At 49.5% G+C, this 15,870-nt stretch overlaps 1 protein-coding gene across 4 annotated transcripts; it reads right to left on the bottom strand.

The window, feature by feature from the left end:
• Positions 1–1,514: 1,514 nt before the first annotated feature.
• Positions 1,515–10,923, bottom strand: RIIAD1 (regulatory subunit of type II PKA R-subunit domain containing 1). Of its 4 annotated transcripts, none has more exons than XM_027097744.1 (5): positions 10,732–10,884; positions 10,161–10,237; positions 5,284–5,330; positions 4,035–4,162; positions 3,318–3,426 (listed from the first exon to the last, which is right to left on the bottom strand). In XM_027097744.1, exons 1-4 carry the CDS (start codon positions 10,813–10,815, stop codon positions 4,092–4,094), a joined length of 279 nt encoding a protein of 92 aa, XP_026953545.1. In that variant the 5' UTR covers positions 10,816–10,884; the 3' UTR covers positions 3,318–3,426; positions 4,035–4,091. The 4 variants fall into 4 exon arrangements, with proteins under 4 accessions (XP_026953543.1, XP_026953545.1, XP_026953546.1 ...); XM_027097743.1 differs by lacking the exon at positions 3,318–3,426 and adding an exon at positions 4,541–4,698 and having other exon boundaries at positions 4,058–4,162; positions 10,732–10,917; XM_027097742.1 differs by lacking the exon at positions 4,035–4,162 and having other exon boundaries at positions 1,515–3,426; positions 10,732–10,918.
• Positions 10,924–15,870: the final 4,947 nt, after the last annotated feature.

Genomic DNA, 15,870 nt, shown 5'->3' with positions numbered 1-15,870 from the left:
ATCTACATGCCCCCTTATAACCTTGCCCCATTCAAATCACAAGCCCTGCCAATTCCTCCTCCTAAAAACAACTAAGATTCATCTCCCGTTTTCATGCCACTGCCTCGATCAAGCCTTCATCGTGCAGTCAGGCTTCTAACCACCACCCACCCATCCTTGCAACCATTCAGCAAGTGTGCACTGAGTAGCTACACGTGCTAGGCACAGCTGTAGGTGCTGGCCTCGGAGTGACGAGCACGACTGACAAGGCCTGCTCTCACGGGGGCTCACATTCCTGGGGCCACAGACAGTAACAGGAAAATAAGCAGACAAGACAATATCAGACAGTGATAGGTGTGGTAAAGAAAACCAGACAGAGGGATGTGACAGAACAGCTAGCGGGAATACCTTTCTAATTAAATATGTTTAAATGCCTGGGGGAAGCAACTTCAGTCTGCTCCCTAGAAAAGGACTCTCTGAGGAAGTGACAAGAAGCTATCTAGGGCACTGTTCAATGGCTAAATCCTCAACTTCCCAGCCTCCCTTCAAGAGGGGGCCACGTAAACAGCTCTGGCCAGTGAGATGGTAGTGGAAGCTGGGGGGCGGAAGTGGGTGTCCTGAGGAAGCTTTTGCTTTCCTGAGAAAACAGACAAGTACCACTGGCACAGTCCCTTCCTGGTCCTCCTGCGTCTCCTCTGACCATGAGGGAGGGAAGGAACGGCAGAGAGGCGGCCCCTGAAACAACGCCAGTAGCCGCCACCTGCGGGTCTGCCACGTGAGGAAAGCACAGCCTCACTTAGCAGAGTCTTCTTCTTGCTTCCAGCACACAGCATCCTAACTTGGACCATTAGCTCTGTGAGGTTCTGGGGAAGAGAAATCCAGGCAGAGTTCGAAGGCCCTAAAGTGGGAACTACCTTGGCATGGTCGGGGAGGAGAGAAAAGACTGGTGTGGCCGGAGCCCCGTGAGGCGGGAGGAAAAGAGCAGCCGACGACCGAGAGGTGGAGGGGCTCGTGAAGCTTTGCAGTCCCTGGAAGGCCATCCGGACTTTAAGCGCACAGAAGACCACTAAAGGGGTTTAGGCAGGAAAGTAACATACAGATTTAGGTTTCTTAAAAGATCATTCGAGCTACCACGTGGAGAATGAGGCAGGGAGGGAGGGTACGGCAGACACTGCTTCGGGACTGACCCAACAGCTGCTCCCCCTCCTTTTCTCTTGCCCCCTTCAGCTCTGGAAGCAAGGAAGAAAGGAGTAATAAGAATCAGCAGGCCAGGACTTCCCTGGTGGCGCAGTGGTAAAGAATCCGCCTGCCAATGCAGGGCACATGGGTTCGAGCCCTGGTCCAGGAAGATTCCCACATGCCGCGGAGCAACTAAGCCTGTGCACCACAACTACTGAGCCTGCGCTCTAGGGCCCGCGAACCACAACTATACTGAGCCCACGCGCCACAGCTACTAAAGCCCGCACGCCTAGAGCCTGTGCTCTGCAACAAAGAGAAGCCACCGCAATGAGAAGCCCACGCACCGCAATGAAGAGTCGCCCCTGCTCGCCGCAACTAGAGAAAGCCCGCGCACAGCAATGAAGACCCAACAGTCAATAAATAAATAAATAAATTTATTAAAAATCAGCAGGCCACCAGCATCCTGCTCAGCAGAATGTAAGCACCGCGACACCCTGACTACCCCATGCCTCTTGCCATGTCTGCCTAGCAAATCCCTTCTTACACATCACATGCCAGTTTCCGTGAGGCCTCCCTCACTCCCTCACTTCGCAAGAAGACCAGGTGTTCCTTCTTCCACCGCCTCCCGTATCATGTCCCTACTTCCATCATAGGTATACAACAGTCTTGATAGCAGTCGACATAATGGGACTGCTCATTCAACTATACAAGCATTCGTTCTCTCCACAAATGCATACCAAGCACTTGCTATATTCAGACACTGTGCTAGGGGTCCGGAACTCAACAGTGACCAAGTTCGATTTTTAGGTTTGGTCCCTGCCCTGGTGGAGCTTTCAGTCTAAAAAGTGAGATATTCAGACAGTTAAGGTTTGGGGAGAAAAGCAGCCCATCTCCCAGACCATGAACCGCTGCACGGGAGGAACGATCGCTCTGCCTTACCCCCAGGACCGAGCACACCGTCTCACACAGAGAAGGTGCACTATGACCTAAAAATGCATTTCTTATCTCTACCAGGAAACTCCCCAAGCATGAGCCGCTGTACTCTCGTGTATTAAATCACGCACTCAAGCATCTTGAAAAACACTCTGCTCTCTCCCCACACTGTTGCAGGTCTCTTCCCCTACAAAAGGTTCCAAGAGTGTCTAACATAACACTTCACATCAGAGATCCTTAGTAGATGTGTGTTTGGCTGAAGGCTTCGTTTGTATTTTCTAAACAGGGATACCTCATTGTCAGAGCCATGGCTGCTGAAGTGTGATTCTGAAAGCACTTAAAATAACTCCTCAGGTACCTACCCCATAGCTTATTATGTGTAGCTTTAATAGTTCTCTAAATGCCCCATTTTGTTGCCCTTTCTACTACTGCAGATGATGGTAGCTGGGAACAAGACAGCAGAGACAAGGGAAATAAAAATAATACAGCCCCCACTTCGGTCTGTATTATTTGTTGCTTCTGTTGCCATAGTGAAGTTGACAAGTGACACACAGGTGAGAGGTCCTTCCTACAGTGGAACCAGTGAGTTTTGGAGGCCAGAGAGGTAGGACACACACACATGCAAGACTTCCACGCCTCCTAGGCCTGGAAAGGACTTACCAGGCCAACCGGCCCACTCTCCTGCCTCTAAGCTAAAAATCAAATGGATGGGCAGCTTGCTCCTAAAAATCCTCAAGAACAAAGTCCACCACCTCTGAGTCACCCATGGGGCTCTTATTTCCCAATATTCATGGCCCTGAATGGGTTTTCTGTGTCTAATCTCATTCGCTCTTCCGTCCACCCAACCCAATTCCTCTGACTATTGCTTCTATGGAAATAAAAGTTAATCATCACCTGTACACTTTGTACAATAACCCCGGAGGTAAGATAAAAAACAAAAGCCACCTTGGAAGCGTGGACTCTGCTTGAGTACAACCACGACCAGCTGTGTTCCTCTCAGGATTCCCCACCCCTGCTCTTTTGTCCGGTCTTGGCTCTGGGAGTGAGTGGCCTGAAGGGGCAGGGAGTACACGGGGTTGAGGCACATGTGGAAACACCCACTGACCTAGCTCAGAGGCCTCTGCCACGAACAGAGAAACAGGCCTACTACCTACCTGGTCCGAGTGGGGGCAGAGCAGCCTCCCGTGAAGGATGTCTTCTTCCTTCTAAGTGAAATAAAGCAGAGAGAACAGGGAGGTCTGTTTTTAATGAGCATCTTTAAAAGCCTTTGCAACAGCAGACACAGCCCGGAAACCCACACTGATGGCAACAGGGCTTTCTCGCTTCCAGATGACCCTGCAAAACAGAAATGGTGCTGCTAAATCAGGAGTGTGGCTTTTTCCCACCTCACATTTAAAAATCCCAACCTTCAAGATCATTTCAGAAATCCTGCCTGAAAAATGTGTGATGGCCCTCACGGCGTAGCCTGGTTTGACGATGAAGGGGGCAGGAAAGCGCCCAATCCAAATGCAACGAGGGAAACTGCCCCCACCCTTTCCAGAAGCAGTGGGAAAGCCCTTCTACTCCCGCCGCCAAAGACACAAGGAAAAGGCCACCTGCAGAAGCACACAGGAATTCTGCAGCCTGAGAGCAGGCTCTTGATACTAACGGATCCCACCCCATTTCCCTGGCTCTCTCTTTCCTCCAGAACTACTCAACTTCCATTCTCTTGATCCATGTCACTAGATTAAGAAGACGGGATGTCTCTCCCTGCCACGGACATGCCAGACAAACCCTGGGCCTCTCTTCACATTCCCTAAAGTAGTGTCAGGAAAATGAAACACTTGCACGGAACTTCTCTGCAGCATCTCTGTTTGGTTTCTTTCACACCCTGGGCCGAGGAACCAGTGCTTATTTTCACAGGAGTAAAGAAGCCTCTGACTGTAAGTGAGGTTAACACCCACCCCGAGGCTGCATGCTTTCTGTTCTCTCTCAACAGCTGAGCATCATGATTTTGCTAATTAAGCCGCTTTCTTCTCCTTAATTAGCTGCATGTGAATCTTGTTGGGAAGTCTTGGATCCGTGAAATAGTCTGGGATAAGAATTAAAAAGAAGAAATCATCTAAACCCAAGGGAAAAAGACTAGGCGAGAGACAGCTCACTCTGCTAAAAAGCCAGGAAGGCTCTGTCTTAGCAGGACTGTTACTGGTGGTCCTGCTTTACAATGTAATATGAGATGCCACAACAAATCCCAAGGTCACTGTCTTCCCCGCCCCCCCGCCCCCCCCCCCCCAGAAGTTCTGAGCCTCCAGCTCCAGCGTTCCCAGCAAGGGCTGACAGGGCGGTCCCTGTCCCCTCCACACCGCCCTGCCGCTGGCCTGTCAGCTTGCTGACGCACAGGGAGCCATGAGAGGGCTGAGGGAGTTTCTGGCTTTCTGCTCCAGGCCCATCTTGGGGCCCAAATAAATACCAAGTGTTATTCTTGTCTCAGCTCGGCCTGCTGGCTCCTGTCTCTGAGACATCACGCCCTCTCTGAGAATATCCTCTCAGAGGAGAGCCAGGCTCTTGCAGGATGACGACAGAAGAGGATTTTTATATACCCAGCATAACGTGAATCAGAGGCAGCATCTGCTGTGACAGCAAAGACATACTTAGATTCAGTCAGAAACGGTTTGAGGCTGTAATCCCAGGGCTAAAAGGACCCAAGAAATCATCAAGCCCAGCCCCTTCCCTTTAAATACCATTGACCTCAAGCCATCTCAGGGCAGCGGAGCCCATTAGAATCACCTGGGGAGCCTTTAAAACTGTGGATGCCCGGCCCCACCCCAGACTAATTAAATAAAAACCTCTGTGGGTGGGCCCGGACATCAATATTTTTTTAAAATTCCCCAGATTATTTTAATGTGCAGCCAGGGTTGAGAACCCTGCTTTAAGATTCCCAGGGAAAGAGCTGCCAGTCTGTTCCTTAGGGAATCTCAAAATTCTTAACAATCTTTACCACGAGGAAGTTCTGCCTCGTTTCTTATCTGTCCTCATTTTGAGGAAATGACATTGAGGAAAGAGCCTTTTGAAAAAAGCTCCCTTGGGAGACACTGGATAAAGAAGCACCCCAGACTCTGCAGGGAGAATCCTGGGCTTGTCCGAGTCTAAATTCACAGTAACACTCCTGGTGCTCGTTTATCAAACGCCCAAAATGGACGCTGCCTTACTCACCTGCAGCAAATTCTTGAATGTTGTCTGGTCTTTTCAAAAGCATTTCTCTGGAAAACATCAAGGGATAAGGGGAGGAGGTAAAGCAGGTCCTGCACTGTCGGGGCAGATGACCCGAGACACACCCGTCCTGGCAGGCGGAAAGCCAGAGGACTCCTGCCAAGGACCCTTTCCTTCGTGATTTTCCTTCTAGTCAGGATCTGAGGCCAGGAGCAAGACATTCTAAATGGCAAGAAGCCTAGGGAGTGCTCACCTCACAAGACAGCAAGTGCTGCAGCCAAGTGAAGCTTGTCATTCACTCCACAAACATTTCACAGAGCCAGAGACCAGGCCCAGGCCAGGCGGCAAGTCGAAGAGCTCGCTGCCTCCTCCTCAAGGGACTCAGGTGTGGTGGGACACATGTGCAACCCACAACCTTCCAAGGAAGTGTAACCAGGAATTGCCACGGGTGGGGGGGAGGGCACAGTAAACCACGCTGAGAGGACGGACTTGAGATGGTTGTTGGCCCTGCATACAGTGGACACTGGGACAAAACCAAGGGCGCCGGTGCCACTGGGAAGCTGGAACTGCCTTATAGCCCACCGACTTTTATAGCTCATAAAGCTCGTTCATAAACGTTATCTCACTCTACACTCTGTGAAACAGCAATGACTGTGCCCCATTTTACCTATGAAGAAAGCAAGCTTTCAAAAGGTTGACCATTTGCCCAAGTTCATAAAGCACGTAAATAAAGGAGAGGAAGCCCAGGTCTTGTGGTTCCAAGGCCAGTGCTCTACAACATGGCCTTGTGGCCGTGGCTGCCCTGCCCCGCCAGCATGGAAGGCTGTCCCTGTCCAGGAGGCCCCTGCCTCCCAAGCTTCAGGAATTTTGCTTCCCCTCTTCTCCTTCAATTCAATTTGAGAACTGTTGAGCACAAATTCTGTGTAAGTCACTATATAAGATATGGGGGATTGATTTTAAAAAGATAAAACATAGCCCCACCTCAAAGGAATTACTGTCAAGTGAAAGGAAATGGGTAAGTTCCCAAATGTCCAAAAGGCCAAGTAACCTCCAGGTAGTGCTACGGGAGGGTACGAAATAGTGTGCTGGGAGATCATAGGAGAGAGAGTGATTCCTTACGGCAAGACCCCCAAATCCTCACAGAGCAGCTGGCGTCTGAGAGCGCCCTTGAGGTACACATGGGATGAGGGCTGAGGGACAAGAGCCTTCCAGACCAAGGAGCAGCAGGAATAAAGGCCCCAAAATTAAAGAGAACTGCCCATGTCCTGTTGACAGTGAACTCCAGAGGGTAGGAACTGGGTCGTATCCACCTTTGTTTCCCCAGGGTCTAGAAGAGCACTCAGGGAGTGTCAGTGCCCCTGCAGAGGGCGGTGGAATGATCAGAGAGGTCCAGTCTGGCTGGAGTGGGGGCACGTGCAGGGAGTAGTGGGAAGCGAAGGAGGCCCTAGTATGGAGGGCCTTGAAGACCAGGGAGAGACATTCATACTCAGTTCAAGAGACAATGGTGGGGGGACTTCCCTGGTGGCACAGTGGATAAGAATCCGCCAACCAATGCAGGGGACACGGGTTTGAGCCCTGGTCCGGGAAGATCTCACATGCCACAGAGCAACTAAGCCCATGTGCCACAACTACTGAGCCTGCGCTCTAGAGCCTGCGAGCCACAATTACTGAGCCCGAGTGCCACAACTACTGAAGCCCATGGGCATAGAGCCCGTGCTCCGCAACAAGACAAGCCACCGCAATGAGAAGCCCACGCACCGCAATGAAGACCCAACGCGGCCAAAAATAAATAAACATATTTATATTTTAAAAAAAGAGAGAGACGGGCTTCCCTGGTAGCACAGCAGTTGAGAGTCCGCCTGCCAGTGCAGGGGACATGGGTTTGAGCCCTGGTCCGGGAAGGTCCCACATGCTGCGGAGCAACTAAGCCCATGCGCCACCGCAATGAAGAGTAGCCCCCGCTCGCCGCAACTGGAGAAAGCCCGCCTGCAGCAACAAAGACCCAACGCAGCCAAAAATAAATAAAAATAAAATTTAAAAAAAAAAAGAAGAAAAAAAGAGACAATGGGAATGGATAAACAAAGCGTGGTAGAGTCACACAGTGGAATACTACACAGCAATGAGAATGGAGGATCTAAGATACTGCTGGGGCTTCCCTGGTGGCGCAGTGGTTGAGAGTCCGCCTGCCGATGCAGGGGACGCAGGTTCGGGCCCCGTTCCGGGAAGATCCCACATGCCGCGGAGCGGTTGGGCCCGTGAGCCATGGCTGCTGAGCCTGCGCGTCCGGAGCCTGTGCTCCGCAACGGGAGAGGCCACAACAGTGAGAGGCTCGCATACCGCAAAAAAACAAAAAAAGATACTGCTGAGCAAAAGAAGCCAGAGCACATATTGTGGAATTCCATTTGTATAAAGTACACAAAAAGGCAAAATGAATCTGTGTGATTAGAAGTCAGGATACTGGCTAACTTTTTGGAGGAAGTGACTGAAAGGGGCCACAAAGGGTCTGAGGTGCTAGTCAGGTTCTAGTTCTTGATCTGGACACTAGTACCATGTGTGTTCTCAGCCTGTGAAAGTTCAGCCAGTTTAGGATATGCCACTTGTCTGTACTTTATATTTCAATAGAATGTTTTTTTTAAAAAAAAGGCAATATTGTGGATCCACTGAAGATTTCTCCAGCCAAGGAATGATATGATCTGTGCTATGGTTTGGGAAGATTCATCTGCCTGGCTGTTTACAAAAACACCTAATAAAGCCTGTCTACAATTTCACACTTTGTTATCATATCTCCAGCCTAAAACCTGAGATCTCTGGATGCCTAAAATAAGTTAGATCCCTATTTCTAACATTTTTCAGTTCTAAAATTCAAGGCATTAAGAGTTCCATATACTGTATATATGAGTATAGGCTGGAGAGTTGTAGCTGAATGGCCATAAATCATTAGGATCTGCAAAACCCAAGTGGTGAGCTTGCCTCCCAACAAAAACAGAGTGGGGCTTCTCATGGCTTGCAGTGAGTGTACAGCAGAGACCTGCAGACAGGTGAGGACAGGCATGCTGCCCAGGATTCTGTCCCCTCTTCTCCCTTCCTCTTTTCTCACAGGAAGGACCATCTGAAGCATCCAATGCAGACGAGGGGCTGATTCTGGTTCACTCTGGTATTATCCAAAGGAAATAACAATCACACCAAAAAGAAAACCAAAAGCAAGCCCTCAAAGTTCAAACACTTCCTCTCCCCTCTCCCCTCCCCCTCAGAAAGAGAAAGGCCTGAAAGGGGCCAGGAGGATTTCAGGAGAGGAGCTTCCAGGACAGCAAAAGGAGAAGCCTGGTGGCCTACCTGGCCCAGGGAGGGGATGATAAGGAAGGAAAGGGAAGATGCCTAGAGCTGTCCTTGCAGACACCCAGCTCCTCCTGGAAACTGTTCCTGGGCAGAGAAGCAGGGCCACCCCTGCCATGTGACTAAAACAACACCCTCTTTATTCACCACCCCCAAGGGTTCTAATCCTTTTGTTTGTGAACATTGCAAATGGTGAGTTAATTCAGGTTTTAACATCTATCCCCAATCTCGCTGCTGGAATCATTCTTAACTTGGATTGCAAGCTCCCCAGGATAGGAAAGATATCGTCCTTTATCTCCCTTTAGAAGAAAAGGTACAGAAAGTGATGGCTTGATCTCCAGGGCGGACACTGACAGAGGACCCCTAAACTATCTTTTGCCCAAGCTTTAAGCCTGGCCCCCAAAAAACAAACCTCACAGACAGGTTTCCATTTTCCCTTTCCCCTTCCCCTATCTGCCCTCTGAGAATCGGCTGCCACTTTGAAGAACAATGAAGCATGGAAAAAAGACACCCCTCCAGGCCTAGTTTTAAAAAGACAAAGGAGAGCCCTACCTCTGGCTCCCCAGCTCCTGTGTGCTTACAGTGCAACACAGTGGAAAAACCAGGGGTTTGGATCCTGGTTCAGCAATCTGGGGAAGGTATTTCACCTGTAAAATGGAAGTGATAATAAACTATCTTTGTAGACTTGCTAGGAGGATCAGCAAAAATATACCAAAATGTCATACACTGTGGGCCCTGGGGACACAAACATGGCTCCACCAGCTTAGAGCTTTGGTCCAGGGAGAGAAAGAAAATGCAATTATACAATGTGATAACTGCTAATGTAGGAAACCAACAGCAGTGCCTGGAAATGGAAGCCATTATTATTTAAATCGTGCCTATCTGTTTGTAGCCAAACAGTATTCGACATAGCTCTATTGTTTTCATCCATTGATGCTCCATGATTTTTTTTTCCCTCAGTTCTTTGCTTTTCATCCTATTAGGAACATTTTCATTCAAGCAAATGCCATGCTGAAAGGCAGTGTGGGGGAAGGAAAAAGGTGCTCCAAGACATGGTGGAAAATGGTTTTCTTTTCCCCATGACTTACAAGGGAGTGGCTTCCAACCCTTGAGAGTCTTTCCACACCAATGTTCTCAGGTAAAGAAAGGCCAGACGTCTGAATTTTTTTTAAGTTCTAGTGACCTTGTTAAAGGCCTCTGATAGAGAATAGGGTTCTACACCCAATGGCTGCCTGCTGAGTTTCTCAATGCCAAATTCCCTCTTCCAAGTGTTGGAAGGTATGTATTGATCCTTAGAGCTAAAGTGAATGCATATTAATATTTTTGAGAATTTTGAGGTAACTGAAGGAAACCTCTAGAGATAACAAGAAAACCCTGGGTGCCACAGACCCCGGCGCTAGAAAATATTCAATCTCAGGATATTTTCTAAACTTCAGACCCTAAAGGAAGCAACAAGTAGTGTTTAAAGAAAGAAGAGGTCACTCACACTCATCTATCCCCAACGAGATTTCCACTATTTGCTCAAGGCCAGTCTGAAAACCACCTACCTGAAGAAACCACTTATGAGCAACTCCACTTCTTTGTGGGTCCTTAGGTACTTTTCATTAGTAATCCGAGTCTGAATCTGGAGGGCAAGAGAAAAAGCTCATGCTTCATGAGGAGAAAGATTTCAGGGTTCAAGCCCTGGAGGTGTGGGGGGCTTGGGGAAACAACGTGCGCACTTAACCCGGGTCTCTTCCCTGGGCGTTTGACCATTGAAGCCATCTGTCTTCTTACAGATCAACATCTTCAATGCTGCCTCCGGCTCAGGCTTAGGGGCCTTAACTAAGGTCGGGTCTCTACCGTTGGGAAGTTCTTGTTTGTATCTAAGTTAAAGTATCCGGCAGTCATTTCGGTCCATTTCTCTGGCCCATCCCTGTTTAAGTTTTTTTCTGGACTTTCAGGCGCCTGTCGGGCTCTGTTCAGGGCTCCAGAAGCCTAGGGTCCGCCGGGTGTGTCCCCACCCACCGAGCCTTCCGCCCCTTTATCTGGGAACAGGCTCCACGTCCCTTTTCTCTGGGGCCCTTACCCATGGGGAGCTGCAGTCTAACGGAGGCGGAGGTCGGGGGCCGCACCCACCTTGAAGCCGCGCAGCTTCTCCAGCTGCTCGGGGCTCAGCGCCTCGGGGTACAGCCCTTGAATCCCGCCCGGCAGGGTCGCCATCTTGTCGCGGTCGTCAAGACGACGGGAGGCGCGGCTGGTGAGGACCCGCCCCTGGCCTGGCCCCGCCCTCTCCAGAAGGGGGCGGGGCTGAAAGAAGCAATAAGGGGGCCACTCTGAAGCCGAGGAGTAAGCTCTAGAAGGTGTCAAAAGGATCCCCTTCCCCAGATTTGGGGACTGAATTCCCATCTTGACTGCATATGAAAATGAGCCCTTCTTGACCCCACCCAACCTCAAATAGTTTTTTCTTTAGCTCTAGAGCATAACTGGAAAAGGGATTCCTAAGGCAGAGTCTCCCAGAATCTGGTTCCTGACTCTCTCATTTAAAGCCTAGTAGTAGGGAAGGAAAATCTAGGCTTCTTCCCTTTCCACCGGCCCGGAAGCCAAACCCTTCCATCCTTCAAGTGCAGACACTTGACCCTGAAGTCTTGGATTCTTAACACAACATGAAAGCACCCCATAGGATGGAATGAACCGAGTTCTACAAAGGAAGGAATGTTCTCAGACTAAAAATGCTGGAAAGGACCTGGGGACATGCTGCCAGAAGTTTCCCCTCTTGGACTGACTTTCTTGTGTAGATTAACTGCTCCTTATAAATTCAAAATCATGTTTCCCACTCCCAATGGAGTAGGGGAGGGGAAAGGCAGTTGGTCTTCAAGATGTGTTCTTCTGCTATCTAATTAAGAAGAGAACGTGAGACAGAAAGCCAGAGAGCTGAAAATAGCACCTAGAAAGGGCAGGAGGCTGTCTGACAATACACGCAAGTGCTGAATTTCTACACCCCCTCGGAGATCATGAGCAGCAGAGACCTTGTGAGAGGCAGAGAAGAGCCCAAAAGGAGGCAGTCTTTTCAGATTTGAGAAAACTGCCCAAGGAGCAAGGAAAGAGCTTAACAAGCCCAGCATTAGGCCATGGCCTGGGAGGGGGTCTCTCTGCCATCTGCCTCTCAGAAAAGACTGAGGAGGGAATTCGCCGGCGGTCCAGTGATTAGCACTCCGTGCTTTCACTGCTGGGGCTGGGTTCAATCCCTGGTCAGGGAAGTAAGATCCCGCAAGCCACACAACATGGCCCCAAAAAAAAAGACTGAGGAAAAGAAGTGAAAATGTTGGCAGTTCCCAAGCCAGGAAAAACACCTCAAGAGGTAAATTAAATAGTGGGCTACAAACCTCTTCTCAGAAACCCCATCTGGGTAGTAATCATTTTGATTGTTTTTTAGGAGCGAGAGTTATAGTGAGAGGTAGATAAGCTGCCATCTGTCAGAAGTGATTTTTTTAGGCAGGAGCAGAGGTTAATCAGACGTGATAGTTCCTGTTGGCTAAGACCTGTCTCTTCCCACCCCTCCGCCCCCAGAGAAGCTAGTGTTGGAACTTCTAAGTTGCACCATCCAATGTGGTCACCACGAGCCACCTGTGGCTATTAAGCGCTTGAAATTTGCTGAAAGTGTCAGATGAGCTGTAAGTATAAATCACTCACTGGATTTTGAAGACTTGGTATTTTAAAATGTAAATATCTCTAATAATCCTTACATTGATTACATGTTGAATATTTTGGATATATCATATAAACTTGTTGAATAATACATTGAATATACTGGTTAAATAAAATATATTATTAAAAGTCATTTCACTTTTTCTTTTCACTTTTTTAATGTGGCTACTAGAAATTTTTAAATTATATATACAGCTTGCATTACAGTAAATGGTGCTGGTCTGGACTGTCAAATCTACACACACACACACACACACACACACACACACACAGGCATATACATGCACAACTCCCTCCATCCCCCACCCCCATGCATAAAATAATTAACGTCTTCCTTCTGCTAAACTATGATCTTCTTGTGCTTTGAGAATCAGTCAAGCCTTTCTTGACTGACCACATCCCATGGCCCAAACCCCAAATACACATATGTGTAAATGAGAGAGGCTACTTTTCTTTTTTTAACAGCACCTCAGTTCTCACTATTGTAAATGGTGTTGGCCTTTCTTACCTCTCCACTTGAGGTAGAAGCCACTCGAGGGAAGGAAGATTATATAATCAATTCTTTGTACACTCTCACAGATTCTGCTACAGAAGTCTTCACTCTGTTTTCAATTAGTGAGGCCAGCAAGTATTTGATGACTAGCCATTCTGCCCACACATACCATCACTACATTTTGACCTTTCTGAAAAGTACCCCAATTATTTAGCATGTCTCGTTTCCTAAGAATCTAAAACCAGGAGTGAGCTCTCTCTTTACAAAGTCAATAATCTTTTAATGTAGTGCATCTTAACATTGAGTGCAGAGAATAAGAAAGAGGGTGAGCTTGGGGATGGTGGGCAGAGAAAGTACCTTGGAGGAACCTAGTTGGAAGCCTCACCTCCTCCTGGAGAGCAATTCCCTGGTATGCGCCTCTGGGTCATTTTTCCCCCCAGTCTTCACCCCACAGGGCTTCCCTCCCCTACAGCCTGAAGGACAACAGAGAGGTGCCCACAGTCGCCCAGCAAGGAGGGCCTGAAGAGAGCTCCCACATCTTCTCTCCTAAACCCCACCTCTCCTCTCATACTGAAGCCTTCCGTCTGGGGACCACAAACTAAACGAAGGATTGGAGGCGTTTTGCTGCCTGCAGCTGTCTCCTCAATTGCTGACTGGGAGGAGGAGTGAGGGGAGTTCATTATAATTCATTTTTGTGAATGTTTAATATTTCAATTAATATGATCAGCCCCAAGCCTGAATGAGCAGCAGGGCGGCAGATCTGCTGACAAGACACAGAGTAATGAGATCAACAGGGCCATGGGGTCTTCCTAGGCTCCATCCTCAGAGGGCGTGATCTGTTTAGCATCTCCATAAATACCAAGATCAGATTAGGAGGCAAGGGAAGGAGCAGTGGGGGTGGGGAGATGGGTGGAAAGTTACTTTCCAGATGTATTTGCACTCTTGACTCCCTGGCACTGCCATCGCATATTCTGACCACCCTGCACTGGGTCCTCTCCCATCTCCCCCTACCCACCCATTTTAGAGGACCCTATTGGGAGCACCTGGACATCCGTACCATGAAGTGTAATCACGTCTACACATACACACACACACACACACACACACACACACACTCACACTCAAACATACATACCTGTCAGAATGTGGCTTCAGGCCACAGAAATGATGCTAGGGAAGGATGGATGGTGGTGAATGGAGAATCAAGCAGTAGAAGGAAGGATAGCTCTCACCCAGGGCTCAAATGAAGACACAAGAGGAAGAAAGACCAGGCTCAACCACTCCCCCCATTCCCAAGAGGAGATTTGACAGGGAAGTTAAACGCATGGACTTGGAACCACACTGTCCGGGCTCCACTCTCAGCTATACCTCTTTCCAGTGTGTGACCTTAGGCAAGTCATTTAATCTCTCTGTGCCTCAGTTTCCTCATCTTTACTCGAAGATAACAATAGAACCTACATCATAGGGTGGTGCTGAGGGTTAAACAAGTTAGTAAATCTAAAGCACTTAAACAATGCCTATGACACGGACCAACACCGTAAGAGCCATCTAAGTGATAGTACTATTAATTCCCTTCCAGAAGAAAAGCCTGCCTGTCCAGAGAGCTGAGGCAGGGCTGCTGGGATTCAGGCAGGACACATTTCAGAGACACCAGCACCACTGTGGAGACATCAGCCCCATTCTGGGGTGAAGAAGGGGTGACAGGAGGCAAGGAGTTCCACAAAAGCTGTGAGCCCAGGTCGGTGAGCACCTGATGGCAGGCAAGGGCTGCCCCGTCCAAGAGGTTTGATGCCAGCAGACACTCCCTGCATTGAGGGGGAGCTGTGAGTGAGCCCAGTGTACAGAGGGGTCAAGCTCCCTCGACATCACAGGGCAAACTGATCATCTGTAGAAGTTTAACTGTTTAGGGGAGTAATGGCCCCCAAATATGCTTCCCTCATCCCTCTTTGTTACCTGACTCAATTAGAGAGTCCCAGTCAGGGAACATAACTGGGGTGGGGGGGAGGGGAGAAGCAGAAGGAAGGAATTTGGGGGTTTCCTCTGCCCTAAAGGGGAACTTGCCAGCTGTGATTCTGCCCATTGAAGGAATCAGGAATCTACTCTCATCAGAGGTTCTTGGCATTGACTACTTATTCGAGAAATATTTGTTAAGCTCCTACTACGTGTGAACAAGACACTGTGCTGGACACTGTGAACAGTAAAAGCTGAATTAAACAGTGTCCTGGTCTTCAAACAGCTTCCAAGTGCGAGCTCCCGCTGTCACCACTGCTGCCTCCCTGCCCACGCACTTATACACACAAACGCCCCAGAGGGCGAGAAGGGGGCGTCGGCAAATGCCAGCAAGATCGAGTTTTTCTTGATTCCCTTTCTGGAAAACACAGTTCCCTCTCTGCACTCATCTCACCCTGCTCTCTCTTCCACAGCCCCCTTTCCATCTTTCTCTCTGGGTCCCTTCTGCCCTTTCCCCCAGGCTCTGCGACCTGCTTCCCTCCCCAGCTACACCCTTCTCCCCACCCGCCCCTAATCTGCCCAGCCATCTCTATGCCATCTTCTTTTCCCTGTTTTCTTCCCTTGGCTCCCCACTCTCAGTCTCCCCAGATGCCAGCTCCTCTCTCTTCCTCCCCCCTGCTCCCCTCTCCTGGGTCTTCTCTTCCAGCACCGGGGACAGCTCCAGCCCCCGGAACAATGGACCCCACCTTAGGGCTCCTCTATAAATTCTCCATCTTAGTGCCTTGCCCAACTCGTGATTAGGGAGTAAGATGGGGGAAGGGTTATTATCAACAGGACCAGCTGCTCTTCTGGGGGTGGGAAGGGAGTCAGAGAGGAAGGAGATAGGAAGAGGGCGTGGCTCTTGTCTGGATTGTGCGTCCCTCTCCAGGGTAGAGAATTTGTCTTCCACCCCTGAGACTGACATCACTGATGTCAGGGGAAAGGAGGTGGGAGTGGGGAGGGGGGTGTGGAGGGGGGAGGTTTTTGTTGAGGAGAGCGCGGCCGGAGAGCAGAGCTCCGGGACCCAGGTGACCGGGAAAGCAGGCAGCCCCAGCGGCGGGAGCAGCCAGCAGCAGCCCAGGCCCGGG

Source organism: Aethalodelphis obliquidens, unplaced genomic scaffold, assembly GCF_003676395.1.
Source record: "Aethalodelphis obliquidens isolate GAN/ISIS:26980383/991018 unplaced genomic scaffold, ASM367639v1 scaffold116, whole genome shotgun sequence".
Classification (NCBI taxonomy): Eukaryota; Metazoa; Chordata; class Mammalia; order Artiodactyla; family Delphinidae; genus Aethalodelphis; species Aethalodelphis obliquidens.
The sequence above is the reverse complement of the archived record's forward strand: the minus strand, read 5'-3'. Positions and strand labels throughout refer to the sequence as shown.

Excerpts from the sequence above, each read along its gene's own strand:
- RIIAD1 (XM_027097742.1), bottom strand. The coding sequence starts at position 10,815 with ATGGCGACCCTGCCGGGCGGGATTCAAGGGCTGTACCCCGAGGCGCTG. Across the intron at positions 10,238-10,731 it reads AGAAGCTGCGCGGCTTCAAG|ATTCAGACTCGGATTACTAA; the intron begins GTGGGTGCGGCC and ends CTTGCCCTCCAG. Across the intron at positions 3,427-5,283 it reads CATTCAAGAATTTGCTGCAG|GGTCATCTGGAAGCGAGAAA; the intron begins GTGAGTAAGGCA and ends TCTGTTTTGCAG.